The sequence below is a fragment of the Manis pentadactyla genome, chromosome 1 (genome assembly GCF_030020395.1).
Source record: "Manis pentadactyla isolate mManPen7 chromosome 1, mManPen7.hap1, whole genome shotgun sequence".
In the NCBI taxonomy this organism is placed as follows: domain Eukaryota; kingdom Metazoa; phylum Chordata; class Mammalia; order Pholidota; family Manidae; genus Manis; species Manis pentadactyla.
The window spans coordinates 168,363,916-168,389,304 of record NC_080019.1 but is presented as its reverse complement, the minus strand read 5'-3'; the positions used below and the strand labels follow the sequence as shown (position 1 = coordinate 168,389,304).

General features: G+C 38.8%; 1 protein-coding gene across 1 annotated transcript in view; it reads left to right on the top strand.

The window, feature by feature from the left end:
* The window catches only part of SLC9C1 (solute carrier family 9 member C1), a 111,830-nt gene extending 92,594 nt beyond the window's left edge, over positions 1 to 19,236 (top strand). Inside the window, exons 23-27 of the mRNA XM_057488618.1 lie at positions 11,975 to 12,106; positions 12,225 to 12,410; positions 15,565 to 15,691; positions 17,690 to 17,730; positions 19,174 to 19,236. Of these exons, the coding sequence (XP_057344601.1) occupies positions 11,975 to 12,106; positions 12,225 to 12,410; positions 15,565 to 15,691; positions 17,690 to 17,730; positions 19,174 to 19,236 (549 nt within the window). The remainder of the gene's footprint in view (positions 1 to 11,974; positions 12,107 to 12,224; positions 12,411 to 15,564; positions 15,692 to 17,689; positions 17,731 to 19,173) is intronic.
* Positions 19,237 to 25,389: the final 6,153 nt, after the last annotated feature.

Below are 25,389 nucleotides of genomic sequence, written 5' to 3'. Positions count from 1 at the left end.
TTCCCAGAGAAGAAATACAGTTAGCCAACAAGCATATGAAAAGATGCTCCACATCACTAATTATCAGGGAAATGCAAATCAAAACCACTGTGAGATATCATCTCACACCAGTCAGAATGGCCACTATCCAAAAGACAAGAAATAACAGGTGTTAGTTAAGATGTAGAGAAAAGGGAGAACTCTTATACTGCTGGTGGGGATGTAATTGGTGCAGCCACTGTGGAAAGCAGTATGGAATTTCCCCAAGAAAACTAAAGAAATATTACATGACCCAGTAATTACATTTCTAGGAACTTACCTGAAGAAAACAAAATCCCTGAATTCAAAAAGATATATGCACCCCTATGTTTATCACGACATTATTTACAATAGTTAAGTTATGGAAGCAACCTAAGTGTCCATCAATATATGAATGGGTAAAAAAGATGTAATACATATACACAATGAAATATTATTCAGCCATAAAAAAAGAAATTCTTCCATTTGCAAAAACAAGGATGGACCTAGTGGGTATTATGCTAAGTGAAATAAGACAGCTATAGAAAGACAAATGCCATATAACTTCACTTATTTGTGTAATATAAAAACAAAACAAAATGAACAAAATAGCAGTAGACTCATAGACACTGAGAAAGGACTTGTGGTTACCATGGGGGAGGGGTTGGGGTTAGGGGGAAGAATGAGGGGGAGGGGGAAGGGGATAAAGGGGTACAAAAATTCTCAATCATAATATAAGTTGATCAAAGAAATAGTAGTTCAGCATGGAGAATATAGCCAATGATTCTGTAACGTCTTGCTATATTGAGAAATAGTTACTGCACTAGTGGGGGTGAGGACTTAATGATATGGGTAACTGTTGAACTACTGTTTTGCATACTTGAAACAAATATAAGATTGTATATTAGTGATACTTCAATTTTTTAAAAAGTAGAAGGACATAAATACTAAAGACCAGACACAAATCAATGAAATAGGACACAAAAAAATAGGGGAAATCCACAAAGCCAAAAGTTGATTAATGGAAAATACTAATAAGTGATAACCACTTTAACAAGACTAATGATAGGATAGAGAAATTGAGAAAGAAAAGAAGGGAATGAGAGAGAAAGAACACAAACATACACACACATTACCAGTATCAGGAATTGCAAAGATACCACAAAGATTAAAAAGGAATATTAAAAACAAACTCATGCAAATAAATTTGAGAATTTAGATGAAGTAGACAAATTGCCTTTAAAAACACACACACATACCCAAACCAACTCAAGGATTAGAAACTTCAAAACAAATTTAATTATATAGTCCCCACTAAGAAAACTCCATGCAGATGATTTCACTGCTGAGTTCTAGAAAACCTTTAAGGACAAAGCAGTTCCAATATTATAGAACCCTTCTCAGGAAACAGGAAAAGAAAAAGCTTCCCAGTGCATTTTATGGGGCCAATGTAATCAAATACTAACCCTTGAGAAAACATCTCAAGAAAAGAAAATTATAGGCCAATATCCCATATGAACATAGATGTAAAAAAAATCCTTAAAAAAATACAAGCAGGGGTGGCGGAAGATGGCGGCGTGAGTAGAGCAGCGGAAATCTCCTCCCAAAACAACATATATCTATGAAAATATAACAAAGACAACCCTTCCTAGAATAAAGACCAGAGGACACAGGACAATATCCAGACCACATCCACACCTGAGAGAACCCAGCGCCTCGCGAAGGGGGTAAGATACAAGCCCCGGCCCCGCGGGAGCCGAGCGCCCCTCCCCCCAGCTCCCGGCGGGAGAAGAGCAGGCAGAGCGGGAGGGAGACGGAGCCCAGGGCTGCCGAACACCCAGCCCCAGCCATCCGGGCCAGAGTGCAGGGCCCTCGATACTGGGAAAACAGGGCAGCAAGAACAGTGAGCAGGCACTGGAGGCTGGGCGACAGAGGACATAAGAAAAGCGCGCGACCATTTTTTTTTTTTTTTTTTTCTTTTTTGCTGCTTTGTTTTGGCGAGCGCTTTTTGGAAGTCTTAAAGGGACAGGGACCGCAATATTAGGGAAACAGGGCAGAAAGACCGGTGAGCAGAGGCCTGAGGCTGGCACCGGAGAATAAAGAAAAACGAACGACCACCTTTTTTTTTTTAATTAAAAATTTTTTTTTTTTAATTAAAAAAATTTTTTTTCTTGTTTTTTTTTGTGGTCGTTGTTTTGTTTTGGCGGGTGCTTTTTGGAAGTCTTAAAGGGGCAGGGCCGGCCACTTAATCCAGAGGTAGGGAATCCGGGATCTCTGGGCACCCTAACCCCTGGGCTGCAGGGAGCAGGGAGGCCCCTTACAGAGATAAATAGCCTCCCAGCCGCTCCTGCTCCAACGCGACTCCACCATTTTGGAGCAGCTGCCCGAGCCAGGCCACGCCCACAGCAACAGCGGAGATTAACTCCATAGCAGCCGGGCAGGAAGCAGAAACCCTGTCTGCGCGCAGCTGCGCAGCACAAGCCACTAGAGGCCGCTGTTCTCCCAGGAGAGGAGGGCCACAAACCAACAAGAAAGGAAGTCCTTCCAGCCGTCACTCGTCCCAGTTCTGCAGACTATTCCTATCACCATGAAAAGGCAAAGCTACAGGCAGACAAAGATCACAGAGACAACACCAGAGAAGGAGACAGACCTAACCAGTCTTCCTGACAAAGAATTCAAAATAAGAATCATAAACATGCTGACAGAGATGCAGAGAAATACGCAAGAAAAATGGGATGAAGTCCGGAAAGAGATCACAGATGCCAGAAAGGAGATCGCAGAAATGAAACAAACTCTGGAAGGGTTTATAAGCAGAATGGATAGAATGCAAGAGGCCATTGATGGAATTGAAATCAGAGAACAGGAACGCATAGAAGCTGACATAGAGAGAGACAAAAGGATCTCCAGGAATGAAACAATATTAAGAGAACTGTGTGACCAATCTAAAAGGAGCAATATCCATATTATAGGGGTCCCAGAAGAAGAAGAGAGAGGCAAAGAGATGGAAAGTATCTTAGAAGAAATAATTGCTGAAAACTTCCCCACACTGGGGGAGGAAGTAATCAAACAGACCACGGAAATACACAGAACCCCCAACAGAAAGGATCCAAGAAGGGCAACACCAAGACACATAATAATTAAAATGGCAAAGATCAAGGACAAGGAAAGAGTGTTAAAGGCAGCTAGAGAGAAAAAGGTCACCTATAAAGGGAAACCCATCAGGCTAACGTCAGATTTCTCAACAGAAACCCTACAGGCCAGAAGAGAATGGCATGATATATTTAATACAATGAAACAGAAGGGCCTTGAACCAAGGATACTGTATCCAGCACGACTATCATTCAAATATGATGGTGGGATTAAACAATTCCCAGACAAACAAAAGCTGAGGGAATTTGCTTTCCACAAACCACCTCTACAGAACATCTTACAGGGACTGCTCTAGATGGGAGCACTCCTAGAAAGAGCACAGCACAAAACACCCAACATATGAAGAATCGAGGAGGAGGAACAAGAAGGGAGAGAAGAAAAGAATCTCCAGACAGTGTATATAACAGCTCAATAAGCGAGCTAAGTTAGGCAGTAAGATACTAAAGAGGCTAACCTTGAACCTTTGGTAACCACGAATTTAAAGCCTGCAATGGCAATAAGTACATATCTTTCAATAGTCACCCTAAATGTTAATGGGTTGAATGCACCAATCAAAAGACACAGAGTAACAGAATGGATAAAAAAGCAAGACCCATCTATATGCTGCTTACAAGAAACTCACCTCAAACCCAAAGACATGTACAGACTAAAAGTCAAGGGATGGAAAAACATATTTCAAGCAAACAACAGTGAGAAGAAAGCAGGGGTTGCAGTACTAATATCAGACAAAATAGACTTCAAAACAAAGAAAGTAACAAGAGATAAAGAAGGACACTACATAATGATAAAGGGCTCAGTCAAACAAGAGGATATAACCATTCTAAATATATATGCACCCAACACAGGAGCACCAGCATATGTGAAACAAATACTAACAGAACTAAAGGGGGATATAGACTGCAATGCATTCATTCTAGGAGACTTCAACACACCACTCACCCCAAAGGATAGATCCACTGGGCAGAAAATAAGTAAGGACACGGAAGCACTGAACAACACAGTAGAGCAGATGGACCTAATAGACATCTATAGAACTCTACATCCAAAAGCAGCGGGATATACATTCTTCTCAAGTGCACATGGAACATTCTCCAGAATAGACCACATACTAGGCCACAAAAAGAGCCTCAGAAAATTCCAAAAGATTGAAATCCTACCAACCAACTTTTCAGACCACAAAGGCATAAAACTAGAAATAAACTGTACAAAGAAAGCAAAGAGGCTCACGAACACATGGAGGCTTAACAACACGCTCCTAAATAATCAATGGATCAATGACCAAATCAAAATGGAGATCCAGCAATATATGGAAACAAATGACAACAACAACACTAAGCCCCAACTTCTGTGGGACACAGCAAAAGCAGTCTTAAGAGGAAAGTATATAGCAATCCAAGCATATTTAAAAAAGGAAGAGCAATCCCAAATGAATGGTCTAATGTCACAATTATCGAAATTGGAAAAAGAAGAACAGATGAGGCCTAAGGTCAGCAGAAGGAGGGACATAATAAAGATCAGAGAAGAAATAAATAAAATTGAGAAGAATAAAACAATAGCAAAAATCAATGAAACCAAGAGCTGGTTCTTCGAGAAAATAAACAAAATAGATAAGCCTCTAGCCAGACTTATTAAGAAGAAAAGAGAGTCAACACAAATCAACAGTATCAGAAACGAGAAAGGAAAAATCACGACGGACCCCACGGAAATGCAAAGAATTATTGGAGAATACTATGAAAACCTATATGCTAACAAGCTGGGAAACCTAGGAGAAATGGACAACTTCCTAGAAAAATATAACCTTCCAAGCTTGACCCAGGAAGAAACAGAAAATCTAAACAGACCAATTACCAGCAACGAAATTGAAGAGGTAATCAAAAAACTACCAAAGAACAAAACCCCCGGGCCAGATGGATTTACCTCGGAATTTTATCAGACATACAGGGAAGACATAATACCCATTCTCCTTAAAGTTTTCCAAAAAATAGAGGAGGAGGGGATACTCCCAAACTCATTCTATGAAGCTAACATCACCCTAATACCAAAACCAGGCAAAGACCCCACCAAAAAAGAAAACTACAGACCAATATCCCTGATGAACGTAGATGCAAAAATACTCAACAAAATATTAGCAAACCGAATTCAAAAATACATCAAAAGGATCATACACCATGACCAAGTGGGATTCATTCCAGGGATGCAAGGATGGTACAACATTCGAAAGTCCATCAACATCATCCACCACATCAACAAAAAGAAAGACAAAAACCACATGATCATCTCCATAGATGCTGAAAAAGCATTTGACAAAGTTCAACATCCATTCATGTTAAAAACTCTCAGCAAAATGGGAATAGAGGGCAAGTACCTCAACATAATAAAGGCCATCTATGATAAACCCACAGCCAACATTATATTGAATAGCGAGAAGCTGAAAGCATTTCCTCTGAGATCGGGAACTAGACAGGGATGCCCACTCTCTCCACTGTTATTTAACATAGTACTGGAGGTCCTAGCCACGGCAATCAGACAAAATAAAGAAATACAAGGAATCCAGATTGGTAAAGAAGAAGTTAAACTGTCCCTATTTGCAGATGACATGATACTGTACATAAAAAACCCTAAAGACTCCACCCCAAAACTACTAGAACTGATATCGGAATACAGCAAAGTTGCAGGATACAAAATCAACACACAGAAATCTGTGGCTTTCCTATATACTAACAATGAACCAACAGAGAGAGAAATCAGGAAAACAACTCCATTCACAATTGCATCAAAAAAAATAAAATACCTAGGAATAAACCTAACCAAAGAAGTGAAAGACTTATACTCTGAAAACTACAAGTCACTCTTAAGAGAAATTAAAGGGGACACTAACAGATGGAAACTCATCCCATGCTCGTGGCTAGGAAGAATTAATATCGTTAAAATGGCCATCCTGCCCAAAGCAATATACAGATTTGATGCAATCCCTATGAAACTACCAGCAACATTCTTCAATGAACTGGAACAAATAATTCAAAAATTCATATGGAAACACCAAAGACCCCGAATAGCCAAAGCAATCCTGAGAAAGAAGAATAAAGTAGGGGGGATCTCACTCCCCAACTTCAAGCTCTACTATAAAGCCATAGTAATCAAGACAATTTGGTACTGGCACAAGAGCAGAGCCACAGACCAATGGAACAGACTAGACAATCCAGACATTAACCCAGACATATATGGTCAATTAATATTTGATAAAGGAGCCATGGACATACAATGGCGAAATGACAGTCTCTTCAACAGGTGGTGCTGGCAAAACTGGACAGCTACATGTAGGAGAATGAAACTGGACCATTGTCTAACCCCATATACAAAAGTAAACTCAAAATGGATCAAAGACCTGAATGTAAGCCATGAAACCATTAAACTCTTGGAAGAAAACATAGGCACAAACCTCTTAGACATAAACATGAGTGACCTCTTCTTGAACATATCTCCCCGGGCAAGGAAAACAACAGCAAAAATGAGTAAGTGGGACTATATTAAGCTGAAAAGCTTCTGTACAGCAAAAGACACCATCAATAGAACAAGAAGGATCCCTACAGTATGGGAGAATATATTTGAAAATGACACATCCGATAAAGGCTTGACGTCCAGAATATATAAGGAGCTCACACGCCTCAACAAACAAAAAACAAATAACCCAATTAAAAAATGGGCAGAGGATCTGAACAGACAGTTCTCCAAAGAAGAAATACAGATGGCCAACAGACACATGAAAAGATGCTCCACATCGCTAATTATCAGAGAAATGCAAATTAAAACTACAATGAGGTATCACCTCACACCAGTAAGGATGGCTGCCATCCAAAAGACAAACAACAACAAATGTTGGCGAGGCTGTGGAGAAAGGGGAACCCTCCTACACTGCTGGTGGGAATGTAAGTTAGTTCAACCATTGTGGAAAGCAGTATGGAGGTACATCAAAATGCTCAAAACAGACTTACCATTTGACCCAGGAATTCCACTCCTAGGAATTTACCCTAAGAATGCAGCAATCAAGTTTGAGAAAGATAGATGCACCCCTATGTTTATTGCAGCACTATTTACAATAGCCAAGAATTGGAAGCAACCTAAATGTCCATCAATAGATGAATGGATAAAGAAGATGTGGTACATATACACAATGGAATACTACTCAGCTATAAGAAAAGGGCAAATCCAATCATTTGCAGCAACATGGATGGAGCTGGAGGGTATTATGCTCAGTGAAACAAGCCAAGCGGAGAAAGAGAAATACCAAATGATTTCACTTATCTGTGGAATATAAGAACAAAGGAAAAACTGAAGGAACAAAACAGCACCAGAATCACAGAACTCAAGAATGGACTAACAGGTACCAAAGGGAAAGGGACTGGGGAGGATGGGTGGGTAGGGAGGGATAAGGGGGGGAGAAGTAGGGGGGTATTAAGATTAACATGCATGGGGGGGTAGGAGAAAAGGGAGGGCTGTACAACACAGAGAAGGCAAGTAGTGATTCTACAACATTTTGCTATGCTGATAGACAGTGACTGTAAAGGGGTTTATAGGGGAGACCTGGTATAGGGGAGAGCCTAGTAAACATAATATTCGTCATGTAAGTGTAGATTAGTGATAGCAAAAAAAAAAAAAAAAAAAAAAAAAAAGGGCAGTTCCTGTGTGGTAACCTCCAACGAGTTCTACACAAGGGTATAAAGGGCATATAAAAGTGTAGGCAAAGGGTCTGTTTGTGTTTATACAGAGGATCAAAGCCTAATTGGGCTACCCCGAAAATGAACTAAGATACGATATGAAAAAGAACTTCCAACATCTGCACCCTCTGGAAGACTCATGCCAGAAGATGATCATCAAAAAACCCCAACAAAGATCCACGCACTGCTACAGCTGTAGATGCACTCATCCCACCAGTTCCTGGACCTGCCATGGGAATGAGGAAGGAGATATCTAAGCTGGCCTGTGCATACAGTAAAACAACAAAATTGGACTGGATCTATACTGTTGGAACTCAACCAAGAATTTGGAGAAGTGCAAATTGTAGCGCTCCAAAGTCTTACAACTACAAACTATTTATTGTTAAAAGAACATATGGCATGTGAACAGTCCCCAGGAATGGGTTGTTTTAATTTGTCTGATTTCTCTCAGACTGTTCAAGTTCAGTTGGACAATATCCACCATATCATAGATAAGTTTTCACAAATGCCTAAGGTGCCTAACTGGTTTTCTTGGTTTCACTGCAGATGGCTGGTAATTACAGATATGCTTTGGTTATGTAACTATACTCCTATTATGTTAATGTGTGTGTGCAATTTAAGTAGTAGCTTAAAACCTATACATGCTGAAGTTACTCTACAAGAAGATATATCAAAGAAATAATCAATCTTCCCATGTTTTCTTCCGCCTGCTACTTCTATAGCTTTTCTTCTTCCTTCCTAATTACAACCCTTAAATAGAATTCGTGCCTCATATCAAATTTACCGAGTATCATAATTCTTCCAAGTGGTAAAGATACCTCAAGACAAATGCTGGGCATAGAAGCCACAGGGCATAAATATGCAAAGAAGTAAAAAGCTAACTTTTTCAAACAATAAGGCTTCTCTCTCACTTACCAACTTCACATTTCCCTGTATGGCCCCGGAAAATGACTGGTTAGCCAGAGACGGGTAAGATTCCTCAAGGGAGGAACAACCTAAGACAGGCACAGTCGCAGGGGAGCCATCAGGTGAGAAATTGGGGATCAACAGAGGTGAGGCTTAGAACCTCACCCCCCCGTTCTGAGAGAAATCTTCTGCATACATGGATGTTTATTGCCCTGGTCTAGCTTGGATTAACACATAGTCTACAGGCACACACCTGATCATCTACATGTGCTCTCTTACAACACTAAACTATGTTTTCTACCTTTATCTTGTATCTACCTACCACTTCAGCATTTTATTAAAAATAATAATAATAAAGAGAGAAATGTGGTATCCACATATAAATCAAGTATAAAAACCAAATGAGTATTCATATTTGAACTGACTGTTTATAGTTCATAATGCATGAGCAAAACCGAAAGTTTCTGTGATGACTGCCCTTGTACTGTTCACTATGTAACTTATTCATTATGTAAGAATTTGTTCTACATGTAAAAACTTGTTTGTTATGCCTCAGAAGATTGGAGACTGACAAAAATTAGGCTTGGGGTGGATTAATGATTGTGCATTGAGCATTGACTCCCCTATACAGAATTTTATTGTCGTTAACAACCATTTGATCAATAAATATGAGAGATGCCCTCACAAAAAAAAAAAAAAAAAAAAAAAAAAAAAAAAAAAAAAGGACAGACTTCCAATGGTAAAATAAATAAGTAACCGGGATGTAATGTATAGCATAAGGAATATAGTCAACATATTGTAACAGCTTGGTAGGGTGATAGCTGGAACCTAGAATTATGTATATAAATGTTCTACCACTGTGTTGTACACTTGAAACTCATGTAATGTAATACTGTGTGTCAACTACCCCTCAATAAAAAATAATTATTAAAAAAAAAAAAAAAAAAAAATACAAGCAAATTGAATCCAGGGCTATATAAAAAGGATAAGACAACAAACCTAAATAGAGTTTATTTCAGGAGTACAAGGGTGAATCAACATTTGAAAATCAGTATGATTTCACCACACTATCAGAAAAAAAGAAGATAAGTCATATAAGATCCTCAGTAGATAAAAAACAAGAAGAACTTGACAAAATTCAACCTATTCACCATAAAAATTATCCAGCAATTAACAATCAAAGGGAATTGTGTGATCTCAATACAGAGCATCTATGAAAAACCTTACAGCTAACATAATGACTGGTAAAAAAACAACAATATCCTAAGACTGGGAATAAGGCAAGGAGATCCACTCTCCTCACTACCATTCAGTATTATACTGGAGGTCCCTGCTAGTGCAAGAGGGCTAGAAAAATAAATAAACTGACAAAAAGATCACAAAGAAAATACTAAAACTGTCTCTGCAGATGACATATTTACGTTTTTTAAATCCCAAAGACTCTACCAAAAATAACTAGAATTTATAGTGAATTTAGCGAGGTGGCAAGACACAACTCAAAATTCCAAAAATCAATTGTGTATTCACATACTAGCAACAAACAATTGGAAATAAAATTTTTGAACTCCTTTTACAAAAAAAATTAAAATACATAAAGTGCATAGGAATAGTTACTGAAAGACATGCAAGCTCTCTATAGTAAAAACTACAAAATATTTTCTAGAGAATTTAAAGAAGCTCCAAATAAAAAGAAAGGTATACCGTATTCATGGATCAGAAGCCATAATACTGATAAGATGTGTTCTGAAATTGATTCTTCCCAAACTGATTTATAGATTTAATACAGTATCAATCAAAATCTCAGCAGACTTTCTTGTACAAATTTACAAGATGCTTCTAAAACTTATATAAAAATGCAAAGGACCTAGAATAGACAAAATAAATTTGATAAAGAATAACATTAGATGACCTACACTATCTGATTCAAAGGCATAAATCTATTATAATCAAAACCATGTGTTATTGGCTTGATGTTAAGGCAACATAGATCAGTGGAACAGGAGAGAGAATCCAAAAATAGATCCTCATATATATAGCCAATTGATTTCTGACAATAATAGTATTTTCAACAAATGTCCTGAAAACAGCAAATATCCCTGTGGAAGAAACAAGTCTCAACCCCCATACACTCTGCACAAAAATTAATTTTGAATAATCATAAGCCTAAGTATAAAAACTAGAGGTATTAAAATTCTAGAAGAAAACACAGGAGACATTGAGATAGACAAAGATTTCTTAGCACTAACCATAAAGGAAATATTGATAAATTGGATGTCACTAACATTAAAAGCTTCTGCTTTTTAAAAAAGATACCAGGAGAAAGATGAATAAGTCAAGCTACAGATTACAGGGAGCTTTCCACAGTATTATTATCTGAACAAGTACTTGACAAAGGAACCCAGAAAGAATTCTTACAGTTCAAAAATAAGAAGACAAGTTATCTAATTAAAAAGTGGGCCAAGGATTTGAACAGACACCTCACAAAAGAATGTACAAATGACTAATAAACACCAAAGATTTTCAATATCATTAGCTCTCAGAGAAATTAAAATTAAAATCATGTTGACGTATCACTACACACCTATATTGGCTAAAAATAAAAAGGGTCAATACTAGATATTGGCAAGGATGTGAAGCAGCTGAAATTCTCATATATGGCTGGTGAGAGTAAAAATGTTACACCTTCTGAAAACAGTTTGGCAGCTTCTTAAAAAGTTAAACACACATGTACCATATTAGCCAGCAATCCCACTCACAGGTACTTACCCGAGAGAAATAAAAAACATACAGAATGTCTTATATATTCATAATAGCTTGTTCCTAATAGCCAATAGTTTGTTCATTATTAGCATAGCCATTTTATTGTTGCCTAAAAAAGTTTGTTCCCCTTAAATTATGATTTTTTAGAAATACATCTTCAGTTAGAAAGTTTTACTGATTTTGATACTTCATTTTCTACTTTTTCAAAATTGCTAAGAATAATGAAAATCTCTTATTGAAAATGTAACCTGTTAATATTTAGTGTATGATAAGATTGCACAAATATTTATTAATGTTCACCTTGTATTATTTCCAGGCAATAACATGGATCTTATATAATTTATACACTTAGGTTTAATGTTATATATCAATGAGAAAACCTTATTTCCCCAACCCATAAGTGTATAGAATAAAATATTGTTAAATTCATATCCTCCTTTTTCCAGACATGTTTTATTTCCAAAAATCATTTGTATGAAGCTTTTCAACACTACAGTCCTCACATTGAATATAAAATGTGGCTGAAACTTGGACTTTCTATTACTGCCAGAAAAATGAGAGAACATTTATCTTATGAGGTAAGAGATATTTATGTAAACTTATCTTTCTCTCTGAATATAATTGCATTAAAATATTATTAGGAATTTATATTGAACTTCATAAACAGTACATTATAAAATTGTGTTTTTCTTATAGGATTGGAACTACAAGATGCAATTAAAACTCTGTAACGTTTATGTAAAAGATATACCAAGGAACACCAAAACTAGTATCTATGATAAAACTGTAATTTACATCATTCTCATACATGGAGCTGTAGAAGATTGTTACTTACGAAAAGCTTATAAGGCACCTTTCTTAATTCCTATACCATGCTATCAAGTAAGGAAATATTGATTCATGTCATCAGGTCAATATATCATATGTCTAACAATGTTTTAACATTAGAAATTTTCGCTTTTTTTCTGCCTTCCCATCCTCTCTTTTTCCCCTACCACTCCATAAACACATACACGCATGCACTTGCACATGCACATGAACATATACACACACACCACACCCCAAGTTCACTGATGGCTTTGGCACTGGATAGCCCAAAGACAATCTCCTTGGATGTCAGTGAAGCAGGACAAGCTGTATGTTTTGGCCAATAGGTTTGGTACAGTTGTAAATAGCAAAAGAGAGCCTATTGAGTTCATTTACACATCACAGCGGGACTCTCTCTGGTTGCTATCAACAGTGCTCTAAAAAGGTTGTCAGACTCACGCTGAACTGAGTGCCACTGCTATTTCCCCAGCTGCTCTGGAAGCGAACACAGTCGTGAGGGGTTTCTCATTTTTAAGCTGTTGAGTTCCTCTTCTGATCAAAATGAGAAGCTGCGCCATGTAAAGAACGAAAGAAGGAAGATAGCATGCATATGTGTATTGTGTGGGGGGCGGTGTTTGTGTACGTTGGGGTGGAGTAAGAGAGGCACATTTCAGGAGGAATTAAGGGACATATAAAATAAATAAAATACAGAAATTAAATTGAAAGAAGGACCAAGAATCAATTAAATTAGGCTTTTCTTTCAGTTGTCTAATTATTAAATGCTTATCCCCAAAAGTGTAGTAAACATACAAAGATACTACAGTATTATTGACTATATTCTTTATGCTGTACTTTTATCCCTGTGACTAATTTATAACTAAGGTTTTGTGCCTCTTTATCACACCTTCACCTTCATACCCCACATCTCCCCAAGTATATTCTCTGTGTCTATGAATCTATTTATGTTTTGTTCATTTGTTTTGTTTTGGATGCCACATATAAGTGAAATTATATGGTATTTGTCATTCTCTGCCTGGTTTATTTCCCTTAGCATAATACCCTCGAGGTCCATCCTATTGTTGCAAACAGCAAAGTTTCATTTTTATGACTGAATAATAGTGTATATATGTACCACATCTTCTTTATCCATTCATCTATGGATTGGACAATTCACTTGCTTCTGTGTCTTGGCTATTGTAAATAATGTCAACAATGAACATAGAAGCACATATATCCTTTTAAATCAGTGTTTTTTTTCTTCAGGTAAATTCCCATAAGTAGCTTTGCTGAGTCGTATGGTATTTCTATTTTCAGTTTTTTGAGGAAGCTCCATACTGCTCTCCACAATGGCTGCAACAATTTACATCCCCACCAACAGTGTAGGAGGGTTCCCATTTCTCTACATCTTCTTCACCAACCTTTGTAATTTCTTGTCTTTTGGATAGTGGCCAGTCTGACTGGTGTGAGGTGATATCTCATTGTGGTTTTAATTTTCATTTCCCTGATAGTTAGCGATGTGGAGCATATTTTTATGTGACTGTTGGCCGTCTGTATGTTTTCTTTGGAAAAATGTCTATTCAGGTCCTCTGTCCATTTTTTAATTGGGTTATTTGATTTTTTAGGTGTTGAGTTGTATGAGTTTTCTATATAATTTGAATATTTGCCCCTTATCAGGTACATCATGTGCAAAAATATTTTCTCATACAGTAGTTACCATTTTGTTCTGCTGATGGTTTCCTTTGCTGTGCAGAAGCTGTTTAGTTTGATGTAGTCCTACTTGTTTAGTTTTGCTTTTGTTTCCCTTGCCTGGGGAGATGTTTCCAGAAAAAAAAATGACTCATGTTCATGTTCAAAAGATTCCTGCCTAAGTTTTCTTTTAATAGTTTCATGGCTTAATGCCTTATATTTAGGTCTTTGATCCATTTTGAGTTTACTTTCATGTATGGTGTGAGCCAGTGAGCCAGTTTCATTCTCTTGCAAATTAGGCATACATTTTTTAAGCAACTGATAAATGACAGTAACAGTCAAATGAGACTTGAAACTTGCCCTCAAGAAAGCTCTCAGCCAAGTGAAAAAATAGATAAATACATTAATAAAACATTTATAGCTATGATAGAAGTACTTACAGGTAGATTTGGGACACAAGAAAAATATGAAGTGGGGATGAGGGAATCCTGAAGTGAGAAATGGTCACAAGAATATTTTCCAAATAGACAGAGCTGCCACCAGTGTGATGCTCAATGAGAAGTGAAACACTATTCTTAACTATGGTGCACCTACCTCTATTCTTGAGCATATAATAACAGGGCTCTCATGTGGGAATTTAGGTAACCAAGAAAGAGATTCTCAAGGCAGCCCCAAACCTGCCCAACTCTGTCCAGTTTCCTAGGCATAAAGCCCCACTCACTGTGGATTTAGGCACCAATATGATTCAAAGCATATTGAAAACCACAAGGTTCAAGGATTTCTTGAAATCCATTGTTTTGTTTTGTTTTCTATCATCCCCATTTTACTTTTTATTTTTTTTATTAAGTATCATTGATATACAATCTTATGAAGGGTTCACATGAGCAACATTGTGGTTACTACATTCACCCACATTATCAAGTCCCCTCCACACACCCATTGCAGTCACTGTCCATCAGCGTAGTAAGATGCTATAGAATCACTACTTGTCTTCTCTGTGCTACTCCGTCTTCCCTGTGACTCCCCTCCATTATGTGTGCTAATAATAATGACCCTTAATCCCCTTCTCCCTCCCTCCTTATCCCTTCTCCCTCTGGTAACCTCTAGTCCCTTCATGGAGTCAGTGAGTTTGCTGCTGTTTTGTTCCTTCAGTTTTGCTTTGTTGTTATACGCCACAAATGAGTGAAATCATTTGGTACTTGTTTTTCTCTGCCTTCTTGAAGTCCATTGTTTTTTAACTTTCTGCCACACAGAAAAACTCTCTAGGTGATTAATTTCAAAGGATCATTAATGATCAATGCTTGATCATTTTTTGTCATTTGTAAGAGAAGCAAAATATTTAAAAATCAGTGAAAGTATATGGAATACTAACTTTCACAAAACCAACATATCCAAGTATTTTAGGATATCTATCTAACATCTATTAATATTTTCAATTTTTAGGCACGATGTTTAGAGAAGGCCTGAGATAGTAGCTTGCCAGAGAAACATTTTACCGTCTGATATTTGCTCAGAAATTAACTTTTATTCTGTCAATTTTCAGGTCCAAGGCACTGAAGATTTCACGAAGGTAATGATAGCTCAAACTTCCACTGATGTGAAAAAACTCAGACGGAACACTAGAAAGTATGTATGCTCACATAAGCCATCTCTTCCATCCACATCAGTGTGTAAGTTAGATTCCTTTGAGCAACTGAGAATTTACTTTCCATTTATAAAGTAGCCATATATGTGTTTCGAAATTGTCACATGCATTCTGCCTAGGGTACTGAGGAATCTTATTAACTTCCATATTTGATATATAACTTGTGAATTCAGACTGAGATGTCTAAATTATAGTCAGAAATTATTCTAAATTTCATCTAAAAGAAAAAAATGTACAATTATCAAAATAATATGAAAAAAGATTAATGAGGTTATTTCTAGTTCTTCCCCCAAAATCAAGCTACTGCATATAGCAGTAGTAAGGAATATAGTGTTGTGTTGTCTGAACAACAGACATATGAATCATTGAACTGAATGAATAACCTTGATAAAAAACATATTCTTCATATGCATTTCATGTGATAAAAATAAATAACATAAATAATTATTTAATAACTACTGTTAAGCCACAGATGAAAATTTAGAAAATGAGTTTGAGGTAGGTTAAAAAATTGATAGTAAAGAAGTAAATTATGAAATAAATAATCATAGAATTCAATATTTATCATTTCACTGAAGGGGAAACAATGCTATAAATTTAGAAATACAGAAATTAATTTTAAAATTCTGATGCCAATAAAAATATATCAATCAAGAGATAAGCAAAGGACAATTCATGGAAGAAAACTTAAATTAAAAACAAGAAATGGAAAAATGTTTGACACTGCCAAATTTTTTAAACACTGAATATTTGGTCTACCTATTTAGTGAGGGTTTTTAAAAAACTTAAAATGCCTATTAACCCAAAAATGTAAATCTGATGTATATTCTTACTTGTTGATATAAGTACAAATTAATAAAGTAGATTTATCACAAGATTTCAAAAGTCACAAAGTATTTGTATCCTTTGGCTAAGTAATATAATTTCTATATCTATCAATTATACCACAATGAATGTTAACTAATAATTTCTAGTTTCTAGACATTGTTCTAAAGAAATAAAGCAAAAAGGTGAAAATGAGCATTATTTAAAAAAATGATAAATTATCAAAATGCCTAATGATGAATTAATGATTAATAATTATACAGACATCAAACATTTAATTTCCCATGTAAAACTTGGAAAAGATGATCTGTGTCAAGGAAAAATACCAATGATATAACATTGTTGCTAATTTTAAACAAATTTTATCGTTATTGTGTTAAAATTACGTACCTTTGAAGCCAATGACATTATTGTCAAATGCTGTCATTGCATGAGTCTCCACTGTCCTTTAGATTAAGCAGAAACAGGACATGATACCTTTGCCATCCACTCCTTTGTCAGCCATCTCTCCTCCTCATTCTAAAATCTAGCCTGCCAAACCAATAATGATTCACTTAATTTGGGGGACCTTGTGGTCTCTCATTCCTGAACATGGGCACATTGCTTCTGTTCCTTTGGCCTGGAACCTTCTAAACATCCCCCTCCCTACCTCCACATTCCATGCAGCTAACCCCTTGTACCCTCTAACCTCAGCTTCTCTAAGGAGCCATCCCAGATTCACACAACTGCACTCTCCTGCACGTTCCCATAACCCGCCATGTGCACAGTCCTGTTTTTCCTTAATGCATTTTTTTGTTTGTGTGCTTGCTGATCTGTCAGCCCCATTTGAATATAAACTCCAGGAAAGCATGGCTCATAACTTGTTTGCTTCCCTAGGTATCCCTGCTGCTTCCCAATGGGCCCAACACTCTCAGTACATATTAATATGAAAGTGCCTTGGCACGGTGAAACATATAGATGAGTTTTCCTTTCCACTTTCCGAACTTTTTGCGCGTGCGTTATATACTCTTTTTAATAAAAGACTTTTCAATCTTTTTTTATTAAGTGACCCTTCTTCCTACCAATTGAGATTACCACCAATTTGGGAGCACAGGCCCTGAGTGTGAGTGATTTGAGCATGGTCTAATTTGATAATTGGATTGATTGAAACAGCCCTTTGTTTTCAGTGCTTAAACTAACATAGTCTTTTTTGAACCAGCTGCAGTGTATGAAGATGACCAGGATGAAACAACTATTGAGGTAAATTTAAAGCTATCTTTTTAGAAATTTTACTTTGGGTGAAAGAGAGTCTAGAGTGTTTTTTCTTATTCTGAAGGAGTTTACCTGCTAATCATTTTGTAGATTTTGATCTGAATACTTCTTCTTAGTCCAAGGTACAATGGAAATTATATTTATATTTTTAGATAAATATTAGGGAAATTACAAAGAAAAACAAAGTTCAGTGGATACCACAATATTTTTCTTGAATTGCCTTCATAACTGGGCTTAATGCTGGCTACAGTTACAGTGTTTATAAGTCCCTTCCATGTCTCCACCTGATGCTGAAACTTTGGTCTGAAGGATTCATTGCTATGCATCTGGAAGCTTCCATTCTGATGACAGTTTGCCCCTTCTGATGAGGCATAAACTCTGAGAACACACACTCCTTCTCCCTTGAATCTCTCTTCAGATGTGTGTATTTAGTGAAAGGTGATCACAGGTTCTATGGGGGAAGGTGAAGGTGTTTTTCTTATGTCTGTCTTCAACTCAAATGTGTCCAAGTTCTCTGGCCTTCAAGAGGCCAACGGTCTTTGTAATACCCAAGTTCCCACCCTGCATAAAAGCAGAAAGTTTACTGCCTTCCTAACTATTTTGGAGTCTTCCTGGGGAAGCTTTTCCCCAAACCGTCCCTAGTTGTGGCTTGCTGCCCGGAACTCCTGACCCAGTAGCACAGGGGCTGAGGGCATGGGCTTCGGCATGAGATGCCCTGGTGTGCATTCCCTGGGTCCGTCACTTATTAGCCATGTGACCTTGGACAAATCTCTCAACCTGCCTAAGATCACTTCCTCCATCTATAAAATAGGGATAATACCAGTGCCTACTTCATCTAATGCTGCTGTGGAGTTACAGATATGGGAGTACACTGCCTAGTGTTTGGCATATAACAAGTCATTCATTCACATAATTTCTATTCTCTACTAACCCCATCTTGACATTGTAACCTACTTCTTCAAACTTATTTTGCTCTTCCCATATTAATTTTCTAAAAGATATGGATACAGTCACCTCTAATTCTCCCAGACACAGCTGGCGCTGAAAGCTGAGAAATAACAATTAAAAAAAAGAGACATGAGGAAGAATTTAAGATAAAATATTAGATGGCTTCTAGAGCCCACTGATGAACTGTCTTTCTCCTTATGCTTGAGAGGGTGCCAAGCAGGTAGGATTCCACTTAAGAGCATATTTTGGGGAATGGATGAAGAACCAGGAAAGCTAATGCTCTCCCTGAACATACTCCCCCAAAGTGAAGTTTTATCCTAACTAAAAAAAGTTGACTGCCTGAGGTTGTTAATACAGAGGAACAATTGTGCAAGTGAGAGTCTGTTAAATGGTAGAAACAGCAGCTAGCGGGTCATACAGAGAAGACTGTCAAATTGTGTTATTTAGTAGACACCTTTTTTTACAAAGTGTTTTGGTCCCCAGGACAGAGCACAGAGTACTGCTACTGTCAGAAGTCCCAGTGGTCGGTCCCCTGCTCTAGACTAAACGATACCAGCTCTGCTTTATAAATCTGGCCATTATTAACAGTCTCAGAATTTGACTCCTATCTCCTATCTCAACTTCCAGATTCAACAGCCTACACAATTACTTCATAATGTCAGGGAGGAGATGGAAATCTATGGGAACACCTACAATGAATCTAAATGAAAAACTGGTAAGCTGCCTCAGTTTGCTCAGCACCATCAGGAGCACACCTGTTCCTTGGAGATACAAACTGAAGCCCGAAGTTCATCTGCCTTTGTGTGATAGTGTGAATTACACACCTTCCACTGGCCAGTATTCACAGTACAATTACTTTCCACTGGCAAGCTGATTCTTCTTACGACACTCTTTCCAAATTCTAATTTGGAAAATGAACTCTAAGATTCCTTTATGTAGATTTCCAAAAACCTTAAGACTCATGATTTCCTCTATACTCATTTTCACATGCAACATCGGCTGCTCCCAATTTGTCAGGTTATTTTTTAGGCTGCCATGTGCTGTGGAAGATAGAGACAGGCAATTAAGTTATGGCTTGAAATCTCAAGAGTTCGCGCTCTGGTTAAGGAGACAAAGCACATCAAAGGCAATTTAGTAACAATATAAGATACACTGTGGATAGCACCAACTGAAGCTAAAGAAATTCAAAAGAGAAACAGCTTAATAAAAAGACAGGGGTGGAGGTGGGGTAGGGGGTGGGACAGCTGACTACTAAGCATAAACAAAATCTTCGTGGAGAAAGGAAAAGGGAGTCCAGAACAGAGGAGACAAAGGAGCAAGACTTTCAGCGAACAGTGAGTAGACCAGTCTGGCTGTTGGTTGTAGAAAATGTGGTGTCTATGAGGAAATATTTGTGGGTATGTGTTTTATATGACTCCATGTTATATAAACCATATCACTGGGTTAAAAAAAAATGACCTTCAGATAAATCATTTTATTTCCACTTAAAAAATGTTAAGTCTTGCATGCCACTTCCTGTGACAAAGACCATATTTAAAAATAGATTTTAAGGCTAACAATATACCCTGACAAATTATTTGCAAGACTTATTTGCAGCATGGCCCATATCTTTACCTGGGAAAAATATACCCAAAATGATATGGAAAATACTAGGAGTCCAACAGCCAATCAGGGAAAAGAAAATACCCAGAATATGGAGAAAATTAAAAATGCAAAATTAAACAAAGGAATATTAACGTTTGCCTTATTAAATTGATAATATTTATTTAATGGTAACATCTTTTTCCTTGGAGACAGTTGATATTAGAATACTACTCATTTTCTCATATTTTGCTGGTAGATGAGTAAAAGTAATTTTTAACAAAAGTCATAAAAATGCTCACACACTTTGACTCAGTAATTTTTCTTCTGGGAATCAGTAAGATAATAATCCAAAATATTAAAGTAGACATATGTAAAAAATGTCCAGTACACTACCATTTCTAATGGCAAAAAATTAAAAAAGAGCCTTTGTCCGACAATAAGAGCATATAATTTCACTACAGAATATCCATTCAAGGAAATAGCACAACTGTTGAAAAGACTGGTTGTTGGTCCATTAGAAAATATAAAACAGGAAGGCAAAACTTTACATAGACTTTTTAACATGAAAAAAGGCCAGAAAACATAATCCAAATGATTCAAGTAGGTGTTAGAAAGGTGAGTAGGGAAGACTTTGTTTACTTCTCTTCTGTGGTTTTTTTATTGCTCTCATAATGAAAAGCATGACTGTAAAACTATCAAGCATTATTCAAATATAATATATTTGCAAGTACTCTGTTCCCTCCTACCACCCTTTGCACTCAACCATCATGCGCTGTGAATGGGACAGGTAACAGCCAAGGCCGATAATGGCTTGTCAGTGTTTCTCACAATGGAAATCCTCCTTCTGATAATCCATAAACTATCCCTGTCCAGCTCAGCAGGCCCCAGTGGCTTCCCAGACTCTGACTCCCAGCTTAAAACATGCAGCCACCACTTTATGAGTAATGAGTTATTCACACTCATTTGGTCAACGTCTTTCCCTTGCCTGAACAATAATGACCAGATGTTTCCTGTGGGAATGAAACTGATCCTCTAATTCCTATTCTGGGTTTTAAGTCAATGTTCAACAGTTTCAAAGACTTGCTGCTTTTTTTTTTTTCTTCCCACTTCTGATAGGAATGGTTGGCAAGACTGTTTAGAAGACTGACACATTAATTGGCACCGCTGTCATGAGATGTCTCCTGTTTATGAAACACATTGCCCTTCATCAAGAGGGAGCAACTTCAAGCTGGATCCTGTGTAGATGTCCTTGGTGCTGCACAGAAAGAAGTTTGGGCCTTGCAACCATTCTGTTTAAAATATTTTTTTTTTTGCAAAATTTTCTTGATTTAAAATAACTAGTATTTTTAAATATCTAAAACATCTCAGAAAATCATAGAGTAAGTCTTAGTTTTAGAGCCAGAAAATAAGCTATGCAGCCTCGATAGTTTGTAGAGTGCTCTTAGAGCAAAAATGGTTTGATTCACTTTATGAAAAATAAAATGCTACTGAAATGTAGTTTAAATGATGTTAATCTTGTATCAAGTATTGATTTTAGTCATTCCTTGTACTTCACCTTGGGGGTACGCAGTGAATTAAAATAGTAAGCAATGGAAACTGATTTAGACAGAACCACGTAACTCAGTCCTAAAATGAAACTTCCAGTGTCCACTTTGTTCACCATTTTATTTACCATGAACATGGTGTCTGGTAGATAATTTTTAAAAATAGCATGCTTTCTTTCTCTGCTAGGTATACAACAAATGCTATACAGTTAAGAATTTATTTAATCTTCACAACAACCAGATAAAGTAGTTACTACTCCCCATCTACAAATGAGTAAACCGAAAGAATGAGTGGGAGTAATTTCCCAAAAATATCACAGCTACTAAGAGGCAGAGCAGAGATTTGAAAACAAGCCTGTAATTAGCTTCTATACCACATATCCCTCCAGTGTGGTAAGTTAGAAGTAAGTGTCTGAAGAAGTAATAAAAGTTTAAACATGTGTCTTCAGATTCATGCTTCCACCTGGGGGTGGGGAAATCTGAATGCTACTCCAGAGCTTCTTGCTACGACTGGTGGTAGGTACATTTGTAGAAGCCAAGTAGACATACTCCATTCACAAAATGGCCTTGAGGAGAAGACAATTTGGTTTATTCCTGCTGGGAAAGTCAACTCAAACTACTATCATTTCTCTCCCAAACTAACCTCAACCAGTGTTTTTCTTTCCAATGATGATTACATGGCTGCTGTTTTGGTGCTTGAGGGATCCCATTAATGAGCACTTTCCCTCCCCTGAGTTCTGAACTAACTGAAAATTAAGACAAAAGATTAAGACAGAGACTAAAGCACACACACACTGCTATACACTTACACCTACACACACACACACACACACACACACACACCCCTTTATTAGAGACTGAGCTGACATAGGGAACATGGTTGCCTTCTAACAGATTGTCCACTGTAGACATTTATCATTAAGCTTACTGGATAGGTCAGAACAGTATAAAATACAAGATTTCTAAGGGTAAATACACTTCCAAAAAATAATAGGGAGAAAGGGTTGGACAAAGAATTTTCAGAATCTGCTTGCAAAGTCATCAATGTGATAAGCCAATCCACACCAGCAGAATGTATAAGGAGGTAGGGACAGGCATGAGCAACGGCAATGGAAAGGAAGCCCTCAGTCGGGATGGACACCTGGAGGCGGAGACGTGCTCCCCACGTGCAGCTGTCACTTAGAGCGATCTTAGTCGGCACCAGACACTCTTCTGTGGGCTTGGCCCTCATTAGCTCAGGCAACCATCACGCAAGCCTTAGGATGTAGGTATGAGCATAACCGCATTTTAAAGAGGAAGTAATGGAGTTTAGGGAATTTGGATAAATTAAAGCTACAGGTAGACATAATGACACTGAAAATCAAATCCTCCAAGTACATTCAATATAATCTGCAGTGAAGGGCCCCCATCCCTAAGATGGTGAAATTCCTGCTTCTCTTCCAGGTCCTCGATTCCCGCTGGCACCATCTGAAGCCCAATCACCCCTTGCCCCCCTAATCCCAGCACCTAGCTAGTAGCCACCAGCCCCGTAGAAGTAACACCACAATCACCCCATGCCCCTTCCTATATAACCCAGCACCTTTCCCTAATAAAGCGGAATTCTCCGGTGAATTGCTGCTGTGTGTTACTCCTTTCTTTTCATTGGTGCCGAAACCCAGGAGACGGGACACCCCAACTGGGCCCCGTCTTCCCCCGACACCAGCAGCAGCTTGCCCTCGTCCTCTTTTTCCAGCGCTGGCTCCTCACACTCACCACTCCTCTCTGGCCTTTGGGTAAGTTTTCCCCCGGAGCGGGCCGCTCTTCCCCGAGCTATCGCAGCGCCATTGACCGTGATCATCCGGCAAGGCCCTGACGCTCGGGGACGAGGAGGGAACTCTCCCCGCCTCAGGCCTTCACGGCTGTGGCGGACCCTCAGGCCCCTCCTCCAACAGCCATAAACGAGGTGACCCCTTTGCGGATGAGAACGCTCCCTTCCCCCCCCTCCTTTCGTTCCTTCTGCCGAAAATTCCTTCCGCCGAAAATTCCTAGTACTAGGTACCTCAGACTCCGGCACTCTGCCTTCCTAGAGAAGTCTGGGTGACGACCCACACTTCCTAAGAAACCGACTCGTATACGAGTTTCCGCAGACCACCAGGGATCATCGGGGACGCCCTTTGTCTCCTTGCGGTCTGCTCCCAGTCCGAGGGTCTCCGTTCGTCTTCCCCTGTTTGTCTCCTTCTCTGTCCTTTAGCCATGGGAGCCTCCTCATCCCTCCCTGGAAGCTCACCTCTTGAATGCCTGCTCAGGCATCTAGCCACCCTCTCCCTGACACCTGATATAAAACCAAAACTTCTCCATAAATACTGCTCCCAAGATTGGCCGACATACCCCCTAGACAATCATAACCAATGGCCCGCAGGGGGAACTCTTGATCCTAACATCACTCGTGATCTCTTTAACTACTGCCAGCGCCTGAAAAAATGGAAGGAGATTCCCTATATCGATGCTTTCCGCCTCCTCCTCCTCCTCCTCCCCCCAAGTTCTCCTAGCCTGCAAGCCGTCTCCCCCACAGAAGCCTCCCGTTCACTCCCTTCCCCCTCCTCTCCTACAACAGCCCCTCCCACTTCCTCCACCATCTCCTCCCCCACCTCACCCCCCTGCAGATCAAGCCTGAGCCTTTCAGCCCCCCTCTAACTAAGTCCCAGGAGCCTCCTCCATCTTTGCCCCCATCACCTGTTCCTCCCCCACAGACTGAGCCAGAGCCCTTCAGTCCCCCACGGCCGTGGGTCTCCACTCTCGAGATATCTTCACCTCCTGCTTAATAGCAGGTCTGAAAAAGGCAGCTCGTAAAATAGTCAATTTTCAAAAGCTCCAGAACATAATTCAAAAAAAGGAAGAAACTCCCTCCGAATTCCTAGATAGACTCACCCAAGCCCTATTACAGTGTACCAGCCTGGACCCAGAAACGCCTGACGGGAGACATGTCCTTGTGACATACTTCCTAGCTCAAAGCTACCCCGACATTAAAGCTAAACTCAAAAAGTTAGATCAGGGCCCCGCTACCCCACAGACTGAGATCCTAACAGTGGCCTTTAAAGTCTTCCATAACGGGGAGGAGGAGAAAGAACGCCGTAAACAAAAGGCTGATCAGGCCAATTTCCAAATGTTGGCCCAGCTGATAAAACCACAACCTGGGCGCTCTTCTACAGACAAGGCCCCCCCAGGAGCTTGTTTCAAGTGTGGAAAAGAGGGACATTGGTCAAGGGCGTGCCCCTCCCCCAGATCTCCTACCACCCCATGCCCCAGATGCCACAAAAAGGGCCACTGGGGGTCTGATTGCCCAGCCACCCGAAGGGAGGAGTCCTAGGCCAACATTATGGCCCATCCTTTGCCCCAGTAGCTTATCTTTCCAAGCAATTAGACCCCGCAGTTCAGGGATGGGCCTCCTGACTATGGGCATTAGCCGCTGGACAGCTCCTCCAGAAGGAAGCTCATAAACTGACATTCGGGGCGCCCCTTACCATTCTGTCCCCACATCACCTAAAAGACCTCTTAACCTACAAAAGTTTACAGACTCTCCCTCCCTCCAGAC